The sequence below is a fragment of the Cnephaeus nilssonii genome, assembly GCF_951640355.1.
Source record: "Cnephaeus nilssonii genome assembly, chromosome: 4".
Lineage (NCBI taxonomy): Eukaryota > Metazoa > Chordata > Mammalia > Chiroptera > Vespertilionidae > Cnephaeus > Cnephaeus nilssonii.
Window position 1 is genome coordinate 65933981 of NC_137075.1, and position 15347 is coordinate 65949327.

The window sequence follows — 15347 nt, forward strand, 5'->3', positions numbered from 1 at the left end:
AATTTAAAAAACTAAACTGAGTATTCTCTGGCACTTCTTTTTCAGACAGTGAAGACCGACAGTACTGCATTAGATCGTTCCATCGAGTGTCTTTTCACAGTACGGGGCGATCTGGATTTTGCTGAGCAGCTGTGGTGCAAAATGAGTAGTAGTAGGTGTTCATCATGATTGTACAATAAAACTTTTCTCTGTTACTTCTTAGGCTTACCTTTAATTAAGTCTTCTGGAAATAACACAGTATGTTCTACTAGTTTTGTGTGCAAGTTTAGTTCCTGTTTTACAAATTAATTTCTAGTAACGCACTGGCATATTCTACTCAAGAATTGTACTAATAATATAAGGCAGTTCATAGAATATTCTTTTCTTCTGCTAAGACTTAGATGGTTTTTAAGCTGTGTTTATATGAATCAAAACATATACCTTAGAAAAATTATAATTATTAGAGAAAGGAAAAGATATCTTGCCTAATAATAGACAAACATGTAAATTGTCCGCTACACCCACAGCCAATCAAAGTGGGTATGCAAATTAGAAGGCCAAAGATGGTGGCCACCCAGCTGCTCCAGGTGCGGAGTGGCCAGACAAGGCAGGATTCCTGCAATGAGAGGCAGGGTGGCGGGGTGGGGGGGCGAAGGGATCTACAGGAGCGGAGTGCCGCAGCAAAGACGAAGACAGCAGACTCTGGCCAGAGTCTGCAGCAAAGACGAATAAGGCAGACTCTGGCCGGAGTAAAGGCCTGGGTCCTGGGTGCTGGAGGAAAACCGGTGCTGGAAGCCAAGGGAAGGAAGGCCTATTGCACAAATCTGTTCGTGCAATGGGCCTCTAGTTCCTTAATATTTTACTAAGTGTGTTATTTTGTGGCAGTTTCTTTCTTTAGAAATACATTGTCTTTTGCCTTTTTCTTTCCCCTTCCTCCATCCATAAAATACAGACTCTTCTCTTCCTCTGTGTGTCCTTAAGATTAATGACATATATCATCTGCAGAAATACCATGAACATAATGTTAGACTGATTTGTTTTTCAAGGTGTGATTTCATATCAAGACTTGGTGAAGTGTTTCACATTGATTATCCAGAGTCTACAACGTGGTGACATACAGCCATGGGTAGGTTTAGTAGTGTGTGTTGAATGTTTTCTCAACATGATGGTTAAAGACATAGGCTCTGGAGCATACTGCCTGAGCTTGAATTCTAGCCATGTGACTCACTAGCTGTGTAAACTTGGGCAGATTTCTTTATTTCTCTGTGTGCTAGTTTCCTCATCTGTAAAGCAGGAGTAGGAATAATATTTACCTCATAGTGTTGTTTTAGGATTAAATAATTTAATTCATGTAAAGCTCTTAGCACCTAGCTCATAGGTAAGTGCTTGGTATTTGTAAGCGATTAATATTGTCATTGTTACTATTGCTATGAATGGTAATTCTCATATACTACTGATGAGGGTACAATTTGGAACACTCTTGAAAGCAATTTTCATAAGGATCCTGCAAATGTGTCATGCCCTTTGAATCAATAATTCTTTTGTTAAGATCCATCCTAAGCTCATACAGAAATGTGTATCAAGATTTTATGTATTAGAATAGTCATTAGAGCTTCATTTATGGTAGAAAAAAATGTAAGTAACCTAAATTTCCACTATAAATGAAATGACTAAGTAAATAATAATATAACATAATGGCACATGTAATAGTTGCTAAAAATGATGCTGACAGATGTGGAGAAATTCTTATGATGTTCAGTAAAAAGACAGGAATATACACTATTGTATTAAAGAATGTAAATGTTGGAGAGGAAAATGTAGAAGCAAATAAATGTTTTAGCAGTACTTTTGGTATTAGGGTTACAAGTGAGTTTTTCTAACTGCATTATACATTTCTATACTTTATGAATTTTCCATAATGAATTTGTGCTTTTACAATCAAGAAGAGGTTATGAAAAAAGCTAGAAACAAAAAGAGTCCTTATTTAATTGGAATTATTTTAAATAATGTCACAGCTAAATTCATGCCTATAAAGCTTTGAAACTTTCAAAGGTGTGAACAAAGGTACACTCCAGAGCAAAGATATGCAAACTCTAATTAATTGGGCATTACTGATTCTAGACATTGTAGTCTTGGCCATTGAAATTTTTCCTTGAGAGTTTTTTGTGTGAAGTGTTTACCAGTATATCCCTGCCAGGTGCAATGAGTACAAACAAAGTGAAAATAGTTTAAAAAAAGAAAATCCAAAAAAATTGTGATGAAAATTAGAGATCATAGGAAGACAGTAGGGAGAAAATATTTTAGATATGTTTAAAATTAATTAACATTTGGAACATACGTCAGATCTGTAAGTTTGCAGCTCTTTTTAATTTGCAAATGATCAAGTTAGTATGTTGGATATCGTAGTCAATAAGGAGTTCCTTATGGCCTGTGCATGGACCATTGAGAGAGTTTTCTGCTACAGTAGATTTTCAGTGTTGTTGAAGATGTTTGATTTGGGCAAAGATGCTCAAATAGCACTTAGCCAGGAGAAGAGAATTCCTAGTTATAAAGCTTCAAAGGACCATCTCTGCCTCCTCTTTGGTGGAATTGCATCTGGGAGTAATAAGTTTAAGCCCTTCTTAATTGCTTTGGACTTGAACAAATGAGGCAGGAAAGGCACCTTAGAAAGTAACTTGGGGGCTTTTATTCAAACAATTTATAGTACCAGGAGATTAAAGATGCAAGTTCATAATTTTTAGCTTGTAGCTAATGCAGTTTGCTTCTCTTTTGCTTATTGGATTAATTTATGGCTTTATAAAATTTTCTTGATTTCTAGCTCCATAGTGGAAGTAACAGTTTACTAAGTAAGCTCATTCATCAGTCTTACCATGGAACCATGGACACAGTTTCTCTCAGTGGGACTCTTCCAGTTCAGATGCTTTTGGAAGTTGGTTTGGACAAACTAAAGAAAGATTATATCAGTTTTTTCATAGGTAAGTACCTTTCCAGCTCAAAAAATTAAAAAGTACATCATAGTTATCAGCCCATAGGTATTCTCAGATTTTATCTTTCTACTTGTCCCTAGTCATTTGTAGTTCTGGCTTTGCCCCTGGTTCACTGTGAGACAAACACTTTCCTTCTCTGGCCCTTTGGTTTCTCCCTGGATAAAGGTATTAAATTAAAGATACTTATAGTGCTTGCTTGATTGTTTTTAGTTGAGATTCTACTCATTTTGAAATTCTATGAGTATAATGTAATTAATAAAAATGATTTTATGAGATGCTGTTTTAATATTCAACACTTCATTGTGTTTATTAGGGCAAACTGTGATCATTTTTAGAAAAAGTAATAATATGTCTTTATGGTGTAATGTGCCAGAAAATTTGACTATTTTTGAGAAACTATTTAGCTTGAGTATCTCTTTTATATATGAACTATGAAAATTTTTACTTAGGTTCTTTTTTTAAAAATATTTTATTGATTTTTTTTACAGAGAGAAAGAGAGAGGGATAGAGAGTTAGAAACATTGATGAGAGAGAAACATCGATCAGCTGCCTCCTGCACGCCCCCTACTTGCAATGTGCCTGCAACCAAGGTAGATGCCCTTGACCGGGAATCGAACCCGAGACCCTTCAGTCCCCAGGCCGACGCTCTATCCACTGAGCCACACTGGCCAGGGCTTTACTTAGGTTCTTTAACATGCAACAGATAATACCTAAAGCTTATTTGCATGTATTTTTTTTCATAATAGGTCAAGAACTTGCATCTTTGAATCATTTGGTAAGTTTATTTTTTTAATCAAAATGTGGTTTTTCTTTTATTTATTCACTCTATATATAATTATTAAGTGCCTAATCAGTGTCCCTCTATCCTAGGTCCAGGAAACAGATAAATGGGACAGTCAATGCCCTTAATTACTACTGTCTAGTAACTAGACAGACAAAAAAGTAGCCCTTTTAGTATCATTTATCATTTCTTTACATTTATCTTACTGACACATACTTGTCTCCTGCTGAAGCCTGTGTACTCTCACAACTCCCATTTATCTAAAATGGTAAGGGCTCGGCTGGTGTTGTTCAGTGGTTCAGCATCGACCCATTAACCAAGAGGTCACCAGTTTGATTCCTGGTCAGGGCACATGCCTGGGTTGCAGGCTTGATCCACAGTAAGGGGACAGGCAGAAGGCAGCCAGTCGATGTTTCTCTCTCATTGATGTTTCTATCTCTCTATCCTTCTCCCTTCTTCTCTCTTTAAAATCAATAAAAACATATTTTAAAAAACATATAAAAATAAAATGGTTAGGGAATGCCTTTCTTTATAGGCCCTATAAAGGAATTTTTGCTTTACATTCTCTTGACCCATTTCTATTATACACAAATTCCAAAAAATTTATGATGTTCTTTAATGTATTGATTCAAAAGAGACTTTTGGATTTCAGGGTCATGATTACAAACTTTTGTATTTTTCTAGTGTCTTTATGTTGGAAGTTTAGGAAATTGAACAGCATCTGTACTGACCCTTGACATTCGATGGAAGATCCTTTTAAATATGTTTTATTACTTCAGAGAGAGGAAGGGAGAGAAGGAGAGAGAGAGGGATAGAAACATCAATGATGAGAGAGCATCATTGATCAGCTGCCTCCCACACCCCCCCTACTGGGGATCGAGCTGCAAACCCTGGCATGAGCCCTGACTGGGAATCGAACTGTGACCTCCTGCTTCCTAGGTAAATGTTCAACCATCGAACCATACCAGTGGGGCTTAGAAATGAATCTATAGTACCAACTCATTTTGTCATATGTCTCAGAAAAATACAAGATAGAAAACTCTAGCTGTGTTTGTTGTGCAAAGTAAGATTCAGCTGGATTCTTCAGAGGTTTAATTTTTGCTTTTCAAATTTTAAACATTTTGTATATCTTTTTAGTGGAAACATACTCGTATATACATGTATGTACACTGAGCGGCCAGATTACTATGATCTCTGAATGCATAATAATCTGGCCACTCAGTATCCTACCTAATAATAGACAAATATGCAAATTGACCATACCTTTGCTATGCCCGCGATTGGCCAGGAGGCGCGGGGGGGCGGGACTTGGAGTGGCCGGGGTGGCCGGGGTGGCCGATTGGGCTGGCGGGACGCTGAGCTTGCGTCGCCAGTGGCGGCTCGAGCTCAGCGTCTGCGCCATGGCTGTGCTGCGGCACAGAAGGGGCCTCTGGGGCAGCGAGCTCACATCCCACCGCAGACCATCATAAGCGGGGGGGCTGGGTGCCTGTCCGCTCAGGCACCAGGCCTTTCAGAAGCCTCCGCCGCGCTGGAGGCTTCTGAAAGGCCTGGTGCACCAGCAGACAGGCACCCAGCTCCCCCGTGATCGAAAGCGAAAGCCTGTAGGGGACCCTACACGTGCATAATTCAATCATGCACTGGGCCTCTAGTATATATATATAAATATATTGGAGGCCCAGTGCATGAATTTGTGCATGGGTGGGGTCCGACCAGCCTGGCCAGGGGGAGGGGACATGGGCGGTTGGCCGGCCTGCCTGCTGGTCGAACTCCTAGTCAAGGAACAATTTGCATATTAGCCTTTTATTATATAGTATATACACTGAGTGGCCAGATTATTATGCATTCAGAGATCATAATAATCTGGCCACTCAGTGTATATGCACATGTATATATGTTAATGGTGGGCCTGGATGGGAATGGTTTGATAAATTTTTTAAAACTTAGAAAAGTAATAACACTATTGAAAGTTAGAATACTTATAGGTCAAATACACCCTTAATCTCATCACCCAAATATTAGTACTCTAATTTTTATGAATTTCCCTCTAGTCATTTCATATGCCTGTTTTTTTTTTAAATATGGTTTGACTCCAAACTTTTGACATAATAGTCCTTAAACTTGAAAATCTCCTAGAAGGCTGGTTAAAATGCTAATTCCTAGGCCCAAGTGACTGGGTAGGTCCAGGGCTCAGTAATTGTCTTTTAAACAAGCCACCTCCTATTCCAAATAGCTGATGTTTTCCCTTACTATATTAGTTTTATATCACTGCATAACAAATTACCACAAACTTAAATGCTTAAATGAACACAAATGTATCTTATAGTTTCCAAGGGTTGAGAGTTGGGCACATTTTAGCTGGGTCTTCTCTGCTCAGGTCTTTACAAGGCTGAAATCAAGGTGTCAGCTGCATTTCCATCTAGATGCTTAAAGGCAAGATCTACTTCCAAGTTCCTTCATTTGTTGTTGATAGAATTATTTTCTTTGTGGCCTATAACAAATGTCCCATTTTCTTGCTAGCTGTTGGCTCAGGATCAGTCTTAGGTCCCAGAGGTTGTTTGTGAGTCCTTGCCATGTGGCCCTCTCCAAACATTACAGGCGGTTTGTTTCTTTAGAGCCAGTGGGAGATATCTCTAATGCATCTTCACCTTTTAAAGGGCTCACCTGATTAGGCCATAGTAATGACTGTGATCTCTCTTTTGATTGATCAAATGTCCATCAGATAGTAGCCTATTCAGAGGAGTGACATTCCATCATATTCAGAGGTCCTGGCTCACTCAAGGGGAAGGGATTATACCAGATGTGTACTCCAAGGGGTGGGAATCTTGGAAACCATTGTAGAATTCCACCTACCATACTTGCCAAGGGCTATTTCCTTAGGATGGGTTCTCAGAAATAATATTAGGCCTAAGCATTTTATGATGCTTATGCCAAATTTCTTTTCCAAAGGGTTGTACCAATTTACCAGTGATATATGTGAGTGGAATCTTATCCATACACTTGCTTAATTTCTTGGTACTTCAGGTTTACTACCTATTTTTAGAGGTGGACACTTCCATCGACATAGCAAGAGTATTGAAGTTAAGAATTACCTGATTTGCCATTTAGTCCATCTGGAGAGGTTGGTTGGTAGCATAGCCACCCTCTTGGTCCTCCTTGGTGGAGCAGTTCTGTGATTTGCCTTCACCAGAGAATATGTAGGATGGTTTGCTTAGAACATCCTCAGTGAAGACTTTACTTAGATTCATTAGATAAATAGTATTGGAAGGTGGTATATTCTATCTAGCTGCCTCCTGTCTTTTTTTCCCACCTATGAATTACGCATCCAGACTTAGGTTTAGCAGGCATACCCATATTCTTTCTAAAGATTTCCCTTAACTAACTCCCTATTTTGCTTACACTTTTTTTTTTTTCACTCTAGGAATATTTTGTTTCTCCATCAGTAGATATACAAGAACAAGTTTGTCGTGTTCAAAAACTCCACCATATTCTAGAAATAATAGTCAGTTGCAAGCTTTTCATTAAACCTCAACATGAGCTCCTCTTTTCTTTAACACTGTAAGTATTTCTCTGTTGTTTTACTAACATAACATTCTCTTCTGAAATAGTTGCAGCCAAAATATGTACCTTTTTATTATCAGTTAGGATAGAACCTGCGCATCCTGTCTTCACAGTAGCGGAATGGTTCTAAGTCACTGTCATAGGAAGGAAAGTCTTTGAGTTCAGAAGGAATAAGTTTAACACTTGGCTCTAGCACTTCCTAATTTCCAGAGGAAGTTTCCTTTCACTGTATCTTGTTTTCTCGTCTATAAAAGGATCTAATAACCTCATATGTTTGTTGTCAGGATAAAGTGATATAATGTATATAAAGTACCTGTCACTTAATAGGTGCTTAATGAATATTAGTTCCTTGTCTTTTTTTTTACATTTTTATACATTTGGGCCAAACTAATTGCTAGCCATTTATATGGTAACTAAATGGAATTAATTATTACCAGACCTCTGTCAGCAGCTTTACTGTAATTTAGAGATTTCTGCCCATCAGTTTGACTAAAATTAGTTTGGAATAATTCTCATACATGGATTGCTGGCGTCTTGTGTGTATTGGAGGTCTCAAACTGGAAATAAGTGAACCATCCAGTGGCAGAACTGAGTTTCTTTTTATCTGTGAAAGGAAATGTACCTCTGCCTTTTCCAAAATTAGAATTTGCCTCAGTTGTAAAGGGAAAAGTACTAGAAATTGTTACTGTTTTTTTCTCCATTAAAGATAAGTAGTATAAATAAGTTAATTCTTTAATTCCCCAGACTCTGAAGACCAAGGAGGCTGTATCTTTCTCTTTTGCCTCTTTGTTTTTTACTTTCTTCCCACACACACTTAAGCCTTTATTTGGGCTGAATTTAAATGTATTTTATATTTATGAGAAATATGTCTACTACTAATTTTTTAAAAGCAAATGATATTTTTATCAAAAAACAAATAACCAATGTTTTGTTGGGAGTAGGGGTATTGTATTTTGTTTTTTACTTTTATGTCCCTGAAATTATTCTGTTGTTGATGTTATGGTTAGTAGCATTCAATAAAATGGTTCCCTTATGAATTTTAGACTACCAGAAAGCCTTTATCTCCACGTGGCATTTTTTTTCCAAAAGAGGGTCTTTTTTTTACTTTTATAGATCCTGCATAAAATATTATAAACAAAATCCTCTTGATGAGCAACATAATTTTCAGCTGCCAGTCAGACCAACTGCTGTAAAAAATTTATATCAAAGGTAAGCAATTTAATAATTAAATTGTACTTTAAGTCCGGTCATGATTCCAGGCAGTTTTGGTGTCTGTTCCCCAGGACCCAGTGCTGCTTCTCCTCTGAAACCTTTATCATCTTACCCCCTCTCTGCTCATAGTCTGATAGTTCCCCCTCTGTCCTGCCTTCTCCCAGACCTTTTGTCTACTCTCTTTCGACCATTGTGCCTCTAGTCTTTCATTTTTCTCTCAATTTGTAATTTCTTTGCTGAACAGGGTAGAAAATATAACCAGAAAGGAAATGACAGTGGAAAAAGAGTGATCAGGGTAATGATAAAGTCAAAGGTATGGCAGTGGGAGTGAGAGAAGAGTAAGGGATTGAGGAGGTAGAGAACTGTGAGGCTAAGAAGACAGATTAGCCATCCATGTGAAGACTTGAGTTTGCCTCAAATGATGGTCTCCCCTCAGCATATAATACACTTGAACTTTCTCTTATACTAAAGTCACTCTTATTTATACCCTCCCTCTCTTTAGTTCCCTCTTATTGAAACCCCAGCACTCCCATGAAACTGCTCTGGCAGAGGCCATCAGTGGCTTTCTTTTTTCTTTTAAGATTTATTTTACTTTATTTAGTTTTTAGGAGGAGATAGAGGAAGGGAGAGAGAGAGAGAGTGAGGAAGAGAGAGAAACATCAGTTTGTTGTTCCATCTATTTATGCATTTATCAGTTGATTCTTGTATGTGCCCTGACTGGGGATCAAACCTGCAACCTATATTATCAGGGCAGTGCTCTAACCAGCTGAGCTACCCAGCCAGGGCTTATTAGTGTCTTTCTAATTACCATATGCAGTGGACACTTGCCAATACTACAATGTTTTTTAGCTCCTTGTGCAATTAGCTAGCCCACCAATTCTTTCTCCTTCAGTAAGCACTACAAGGCAGTTTAACACAATTGCTTTCTGGAACCTTTCCCTTCCTCTGTTTCTGTGACATTGCATTCTGTCTTAATTTTAATTCTAACTCTCTGGTCCACCTCCTAGACTGAGAATAGTTTCCTATCAATTTCTCCTTCCTCTGTCTGCTTTTTATATGTAAGTTTTCACCAGAACTCTATATTCTCTGACTTCTTCTTACTTTCTATCTTCTCTGGGTGATTACATTCACACTCAAGGTTTCAATTCCTCTGGGCTAATAATTCTTTTTTTTTTTTTTTAATATATTTCATTGATTTTTTACAGAGAGGAAGGGAGAGGGATAGAGAGCTAGAAACATCGATGAGAGAGAAACATCGATCAGCTGCCTCCTGCACACCTCCCACTGGGGATGTGCCGCAACCAAGGTACATGCCCTTGACCGGAATCGAACCTGGGACCTTTCAGTCCGCGGGCTGACGCTCTATCCACTGAGCAAAACCGGCCAGGGCTGGGCTAATAATTCATAACCCATATCTCCAGCGTCTCCTGAGCTTCAGACCCATGTTTCTAAATGTCTTTTAGAAGTGAACCCCCAACTTCAGCGTCCTCTAAAATCTGAAATTTAGAATTCTGACCTGTTTGTCTCTTCTTCCTTAGTGCTTATCACATAAGGATTTCACTAATGACTGTAGAAGGAAGAAAGAAAGGAAATAACTACCTTTTCTCTTTGATGTTTTTTATTTTCTTAGTGAGAAGCCACAGAAATGGAGAGTGGAAATAAATAGTGGTCAAAAAAAAGTGAAAACAGTTTGGCAACTGAGTGACAGTCTACCTGTAGACCATCTGAATTGTCACAAATCTGGTAAATATGGTTTGTAATCTATTTAGAGAAATTGAAAATGAAAATAAAATTTTACTGGTAGAGATTATTACTATAGGTCTTGTGCTCAATTTTAATATTTTTAAATGTTTTTATTGATTTTAGAGAGAAGAAGGAAGAGAGGGAGAGAGATAAAAACATCGATGAGAGAGAATCATTGATCAGCTGCCTCCAGTATACCCCCTACTGGAGATCGAACCCGCAACCCCGGCATGCGCCCTGACTGGGAATCGAACCATGACCTTCTGGTACATGGGTCGATGTTCAACCACGAAGCCACACCTGCTGGGCTCTTGTGCCCAATTTTAAATGATTTTCCTAAACTCTACATGTAAACATATTTATTCTGAAAAAAGAAATCTTGAAAGAGTGCTTTTTTTTCATTATCCTGGATAGAGGAGCTTTTATTAAAAGAGATCAAGCAGTAGGAATAAAAATAAGTTAAAAGATTGAAATGCCATACTTCACACTTTTGTGCACTGTTTAAAATAGTGATATTTCTGCCCAAATGTCTTCTCTGTGTCTGGAATAAGGGTTAAGGTTTCTAGTATTCTATCAAAGAATGTTTTTTAGCTCCTGGTGTAATTAGCTGGCCTATCAAGTCTTCCTCCTTCGTTAGACACATATAAAACTGTCATCTTCACACATGTGAATTGTATGGTGCTGTAGTCTTCTACTTGTATAGGTCTTAAATGACTGAATTAAAATATTGCAAGTATTATCCAAAATCAAATCTAGTGGTTGTAAGACAAAATCCAAGAAGATTTCAAACGCCTATAGTTAACTACTGCTGAGAATACAAATAGTCCTATTTAAGCGATTAATACCTTGCAAAATTATTTCCAGAAAATGTTTATCCTTCTCCCCAAAATATATTTTAATTCAAGCATAATGGAAACTTCTCTCAAATAGAATGAAAACTTCTCTATTCATTTGGCTGAACTGTATAAGTCCCAAAGAAACTGAAAGAATTTTCTTGAAAATCATCAGTTAAAATCATGCTGTCTTTTCTAAGTGTGATATAAAACATGAAATCTATATAAACAATTGAAAATAAACTATATAAAAATAAAAAAATTTCTGCATGGCAAAAAATACTGGAGGCAAAACAACAGACAAATGACAAATTAGGAAAAGAAATTTGTAGCTCAAGTTCAGAAAAGGGGCTACATTCCCTAGTAAATTTCACATCAGTAAGAAAAATATTAATAACTCAATAAAAAAAATAATCAAGTAATATGGACAGTTCAACAGAAAGGAAATTCAAATGTCATTTTAAAAATAAAAGGTGATGCCTGGCCGGTGTTGCTCAGTGGTTGAGTGTCTAGGAAGTTCTAGGAGGTTCATGAACTAGGACAGTGGTCGGCAAACTCATTAGTCAACAGAGCCAAATATCAACAGTACAACAATTGAAATTTCTTTTGAGAGCCGAAAACTGACTTCTGCGCATGGGCCACAAAGTTTCAATCGCACTGTACGTGAGCACCCGCACGTGGTATTTTGTGGAAGAGCCACACTCAAGGGGCCAAAGAGCTGCATGTGGCTCGCAAGCCGCGGTTTGCCGACCACTGAACTAGGAGGTGCAACTCCCAGTCAGGGCACATGCTCAGGTTTCAGGCTTGATCCCCAGTAGGGGGCATGCAGGAAGCAGCTGATCAATGATTCTCTTTCATCATTGATGTTTCTATCCTCCCTTCTGCTCTGAAATCAATAAAAATATTTAAAAAAAACAAAAAAACTAAAAGGTGCTGCCCTAGTCGGTTTGGCTCAGTGGATAGAGTGTCGGCCCTTGAAATGAAGGGACACAGATTCAATTCTGGTCAAGGGTTTGATTCTGGTCAAGGGCATGTACCTCAATTTCAAGCTCAATTCCCACCTGGTTGGGGCGCATGTGGGAGGCAACCAATCGATGTGTCTCTCACATAGATGTTTCTCTCTATCTCTCCCCTGCCCTTTCACTTTATCTAAAAAAAATCAATGGAAAATATCCTCGGTGAGTCTTAACAACAACAACAAAAAGTAAAAATAAAAGGTGCTCAGCTTAGCTGGCATGGCTCAGTGGTTGAGCATTGACCTATGAACCAGGAGGTCATGGTTTGATTCTGGTCATGGCACATGCCTGGGTTGCTGGCTCGATCCCCAGTGTAGGACATGAAGGAGGCAGCCAATCGATGATTCTCATCACTGATGTTTCTATCTCTTTTTTCCTCTCCCTTCCTGTCTGAAATCAATAAAAATATTTAAAAATAAATAAAAGGTGCTCAACTCTATATAATCAGAGAAATGCAAATTTATGTTATATGTCATGTTACCTTCACCTATCAGTTTAGCAAAGATCAAAAAGTTAGGTGTCAGTGCTGCCAAGGACATGGAGGAACAGGCAGTCAGTCAACTTCACACATTGCTGTTTGGAGTGTAAAGTTGTACAGCTTCTTTGGAGGGCAATATCCACCAAAATTTTACAAGAATACATTTTTTGGTCCAGCAATTTCTTTAATAGGAACTTATTCCACACATATAACCAGACTAGAGGCCCACAGGGATCGGGCCTAAACCGGCAGTTGGACATCCCTCTCACAATCCGGGACTGCTGGCTCCTAACCACTCTCCTGCCTACCTGCCTGATCACCTCTAACCACCTCTGCCTGCCAGCCTGATTGCCCCTAACTGCCTCTGCCTGCCAGCCTGTCACCCCTAACTGCCCTCCCCTGCCAGCCTGATTGCCCCTAACTGCCCTCCCCTGCTGGCCTGATCGCCCACTAACTGCTCCCCTGCCAGCCTGATCACCCCTAACTGCTCTCCCCTGATGGTCTAATCACCCCTAACTGCCCTCCCCTGCCAGCCTGATCGCCCCTAACCGCCTCTGCCTTGGCCCCTGCCACTGTGGCTTTGTCTGGAAGGACATCTGAAAGATATCCAGTCTAATTAGCATATTACCCTTTTATTAGCATAGATGTGCAAAAAGACCTATGAACAAGATTATTGATTGCAGTACATAATGTTTGCAGTAGCAAAATACTGGAGAAAACATGAAGACGGGCATAGGTCTGGAAGGATACCCCCAAATTCCTGAGGTGTAGCATGGTGAGGGCAGGAGTGATTCTCATCTTTGGCTGAACGTTAGAATCATCTGGGGAATTTTTAAAGTTTAAAGTTCTTATACCCAGACCAAGTAAATTGGAATCTCTGGAAGTAGAGCCTGGAAATCATTAATATTTAAAGTTCTCCCTTGTGCAACTTAAGGTTGAGAACCACCAACTTAAACATTTTATTTTATCTACATATGTTGTTGCTGGTGTTTTTTTTATTTGTTTTTTTTTTAAGATATATTACTTTTATGATTAAAAAGTAAGTTTTAAACACATGAACATATGTGATGTATTTTTGGAAATGCCGTTTTAAAATTTTAAAGATTAAATGACCTCTGTCATGAGGAAATTCATGCAACATTAAACACCTTTTTCCAATGATGCTGAATAAGTGAAGTATACTGAACGTATCTTTCAGTCTTTTTGATGCAGTTCGCTTCAAAAAAAGAGTGAAAATGATTTTTAATGTTAGAGTTAAAATAATTTGCTAATGCATTGGTGTAATGAGTCCTATGGAAATAAAAATTTTAAAAGAAATTTTATGTAAATAAATGAAATTGTATGCTTAGAAACACACTCAAACTTCATTGTGGCTTGGATAATATAACCTCTTCTAACCATCATATATTCTTGATGTGTTTGTCTAGAAATTATTCAGTGACCTTTGGCCCAAAACAAGACCCACTATTGAAGGAGGACCTCATTTATATTCAAACAAAGCCCTGATTGTAAATATTAAAGCCCAGTAATGATTTTTTTTTCTAAAGGTCACATGTATTTAAGATGTTAGACTTTCTATTTCATTGGACTGAACACTTTGGTTGAATACTAGTTTTTCAAGATATCTAGTGGTATGATACTCTTGAGTAGAACAGTTGATATCAAAAGCAGGAAGACTTGAGAGAGAAAAATGTACCTTTATCTGCCATGGGAAGAGAGAATAATGATTTGGAGCTAATGAGGGAAAAAGACAGTGTCCAGTAGAGTGCTGCTCACCCAGAGGATGTTCAGGAAATGATTGTTGATAATGGTGAGACTATGGAAACCAAAATGTTGACCCACAAGAAAGTGCACATAATCTCATCTAAATGCTAGTTGTACATTTATTTTGAAATACAACAGACTTCAGGAGGAAAAAACAGATGTGTGTCTAACCCTAAGACTACAAATCCTAGGTAGAATATTTTTTCTGAGATACCTGTTTAAGATTGGAAAAAATTATTTAACTGTAGTGAATGAGGCACAAACAAATAAACCAAATTAAAAATGTATAATTTTCTTAAAATCTGCTTTATATTTTTAATTTGTTTAGTCATGTTTTCAGTGCACCAAGAGTGTTTACTACTTAAAGGAATTGTTCTTGCTGCTTTTTGTCTAACAAATTCTGTTAAAGTAGAAGACACACCATTCAGGCTACCCCTCTATTATTGTAAAATTCAGCAGTATACATGGTAGAAAGGTCAGCAGGGTGTAAACAATTCTGATCTCACTATCTTTCTAGTTACAGATTTTTCTGAATCAATATTAAACAGTAGCCTGGAAGAAAGGATATCCTTTACTACCATGGTTACCTGCAGCCAGGTGCATTTCAAGTGAAGGGTGCTGATGGGCTCCTCTATCAGGTGGTATGTTCACTTTTTGTTCTCTCTGAATACTTTGTAATGTGTTAAATACCTTATGGTTTTTTCCCCTACAACATAAATGCTGACTTAATACATTAGGAATATAGATTGTCAGTAATCATATAAAAGACTTACCAAATGTTACTGAGCAGTGTAAGTCTTTAATTTCCTGTCTACTTTCTGTAGTCAACCTACTAGGTCAGTTTAATTCTAAAACCAGGGAAACAAAAACAATTTTTTTTAGTGGAAATATTGTTGTACCTTAAAGCTGGATATAGAGTAGAAAGAGAGTTTGATTTAAAAAATATTAATGGAAGAGAAAAACACTGGACAGGTACATCAGTTTGACATTGAAAAC

The 15347-nt window shown here is 37.9% G+C and overlaps 1 protein-coding gene across 4 annotated transcripts in view; it reads left to right on the plus strand.

Annotated features, from left to right (window-relative positions):
- Positions 1-15347, plus strand: part of ZWILCH (zwilch kinetochore protein) — a 38500-nt gene that overhangs the window by 21647 nt on the left and 1506 nt on the right. For 3 of the 4 annotated variants that reach the window (XM_079767594.1, XM_079767596.1, XM_079767597.1), the window contains exons 11-18: positions 46-151; positions 1026-1105; positions 2798-2954; positions 3713-3741; positions 7166-7302; positions 8419-8514; positions 10148-10260; positions 14869-14992. In XM_079767594.1, the coding sequence (XP_079623720.1) occupies positions 46-151; positions 1026-1105; positions 2798-2954; positions 3713-3741; positions 7166-7302; positions 8419-8514; positions 10148-10260; positions 14869-14963 (813 nt within the window). In that variant the 3' untranslated portion in view covers positions 14964-14992. Of the gene's footprint in view, positions 1-45; positions 152-1025; positions 1106-2797; positions 2955-3712; positions 3742-7165; positions 7303-8418; positions 8515-10147; positions 10261-10383; positions 10713-14868; positions 14993-15347 lie in introns of those variants that run through there. The other variant, XM_079767595.1, reaches the window with a different exon arrangement.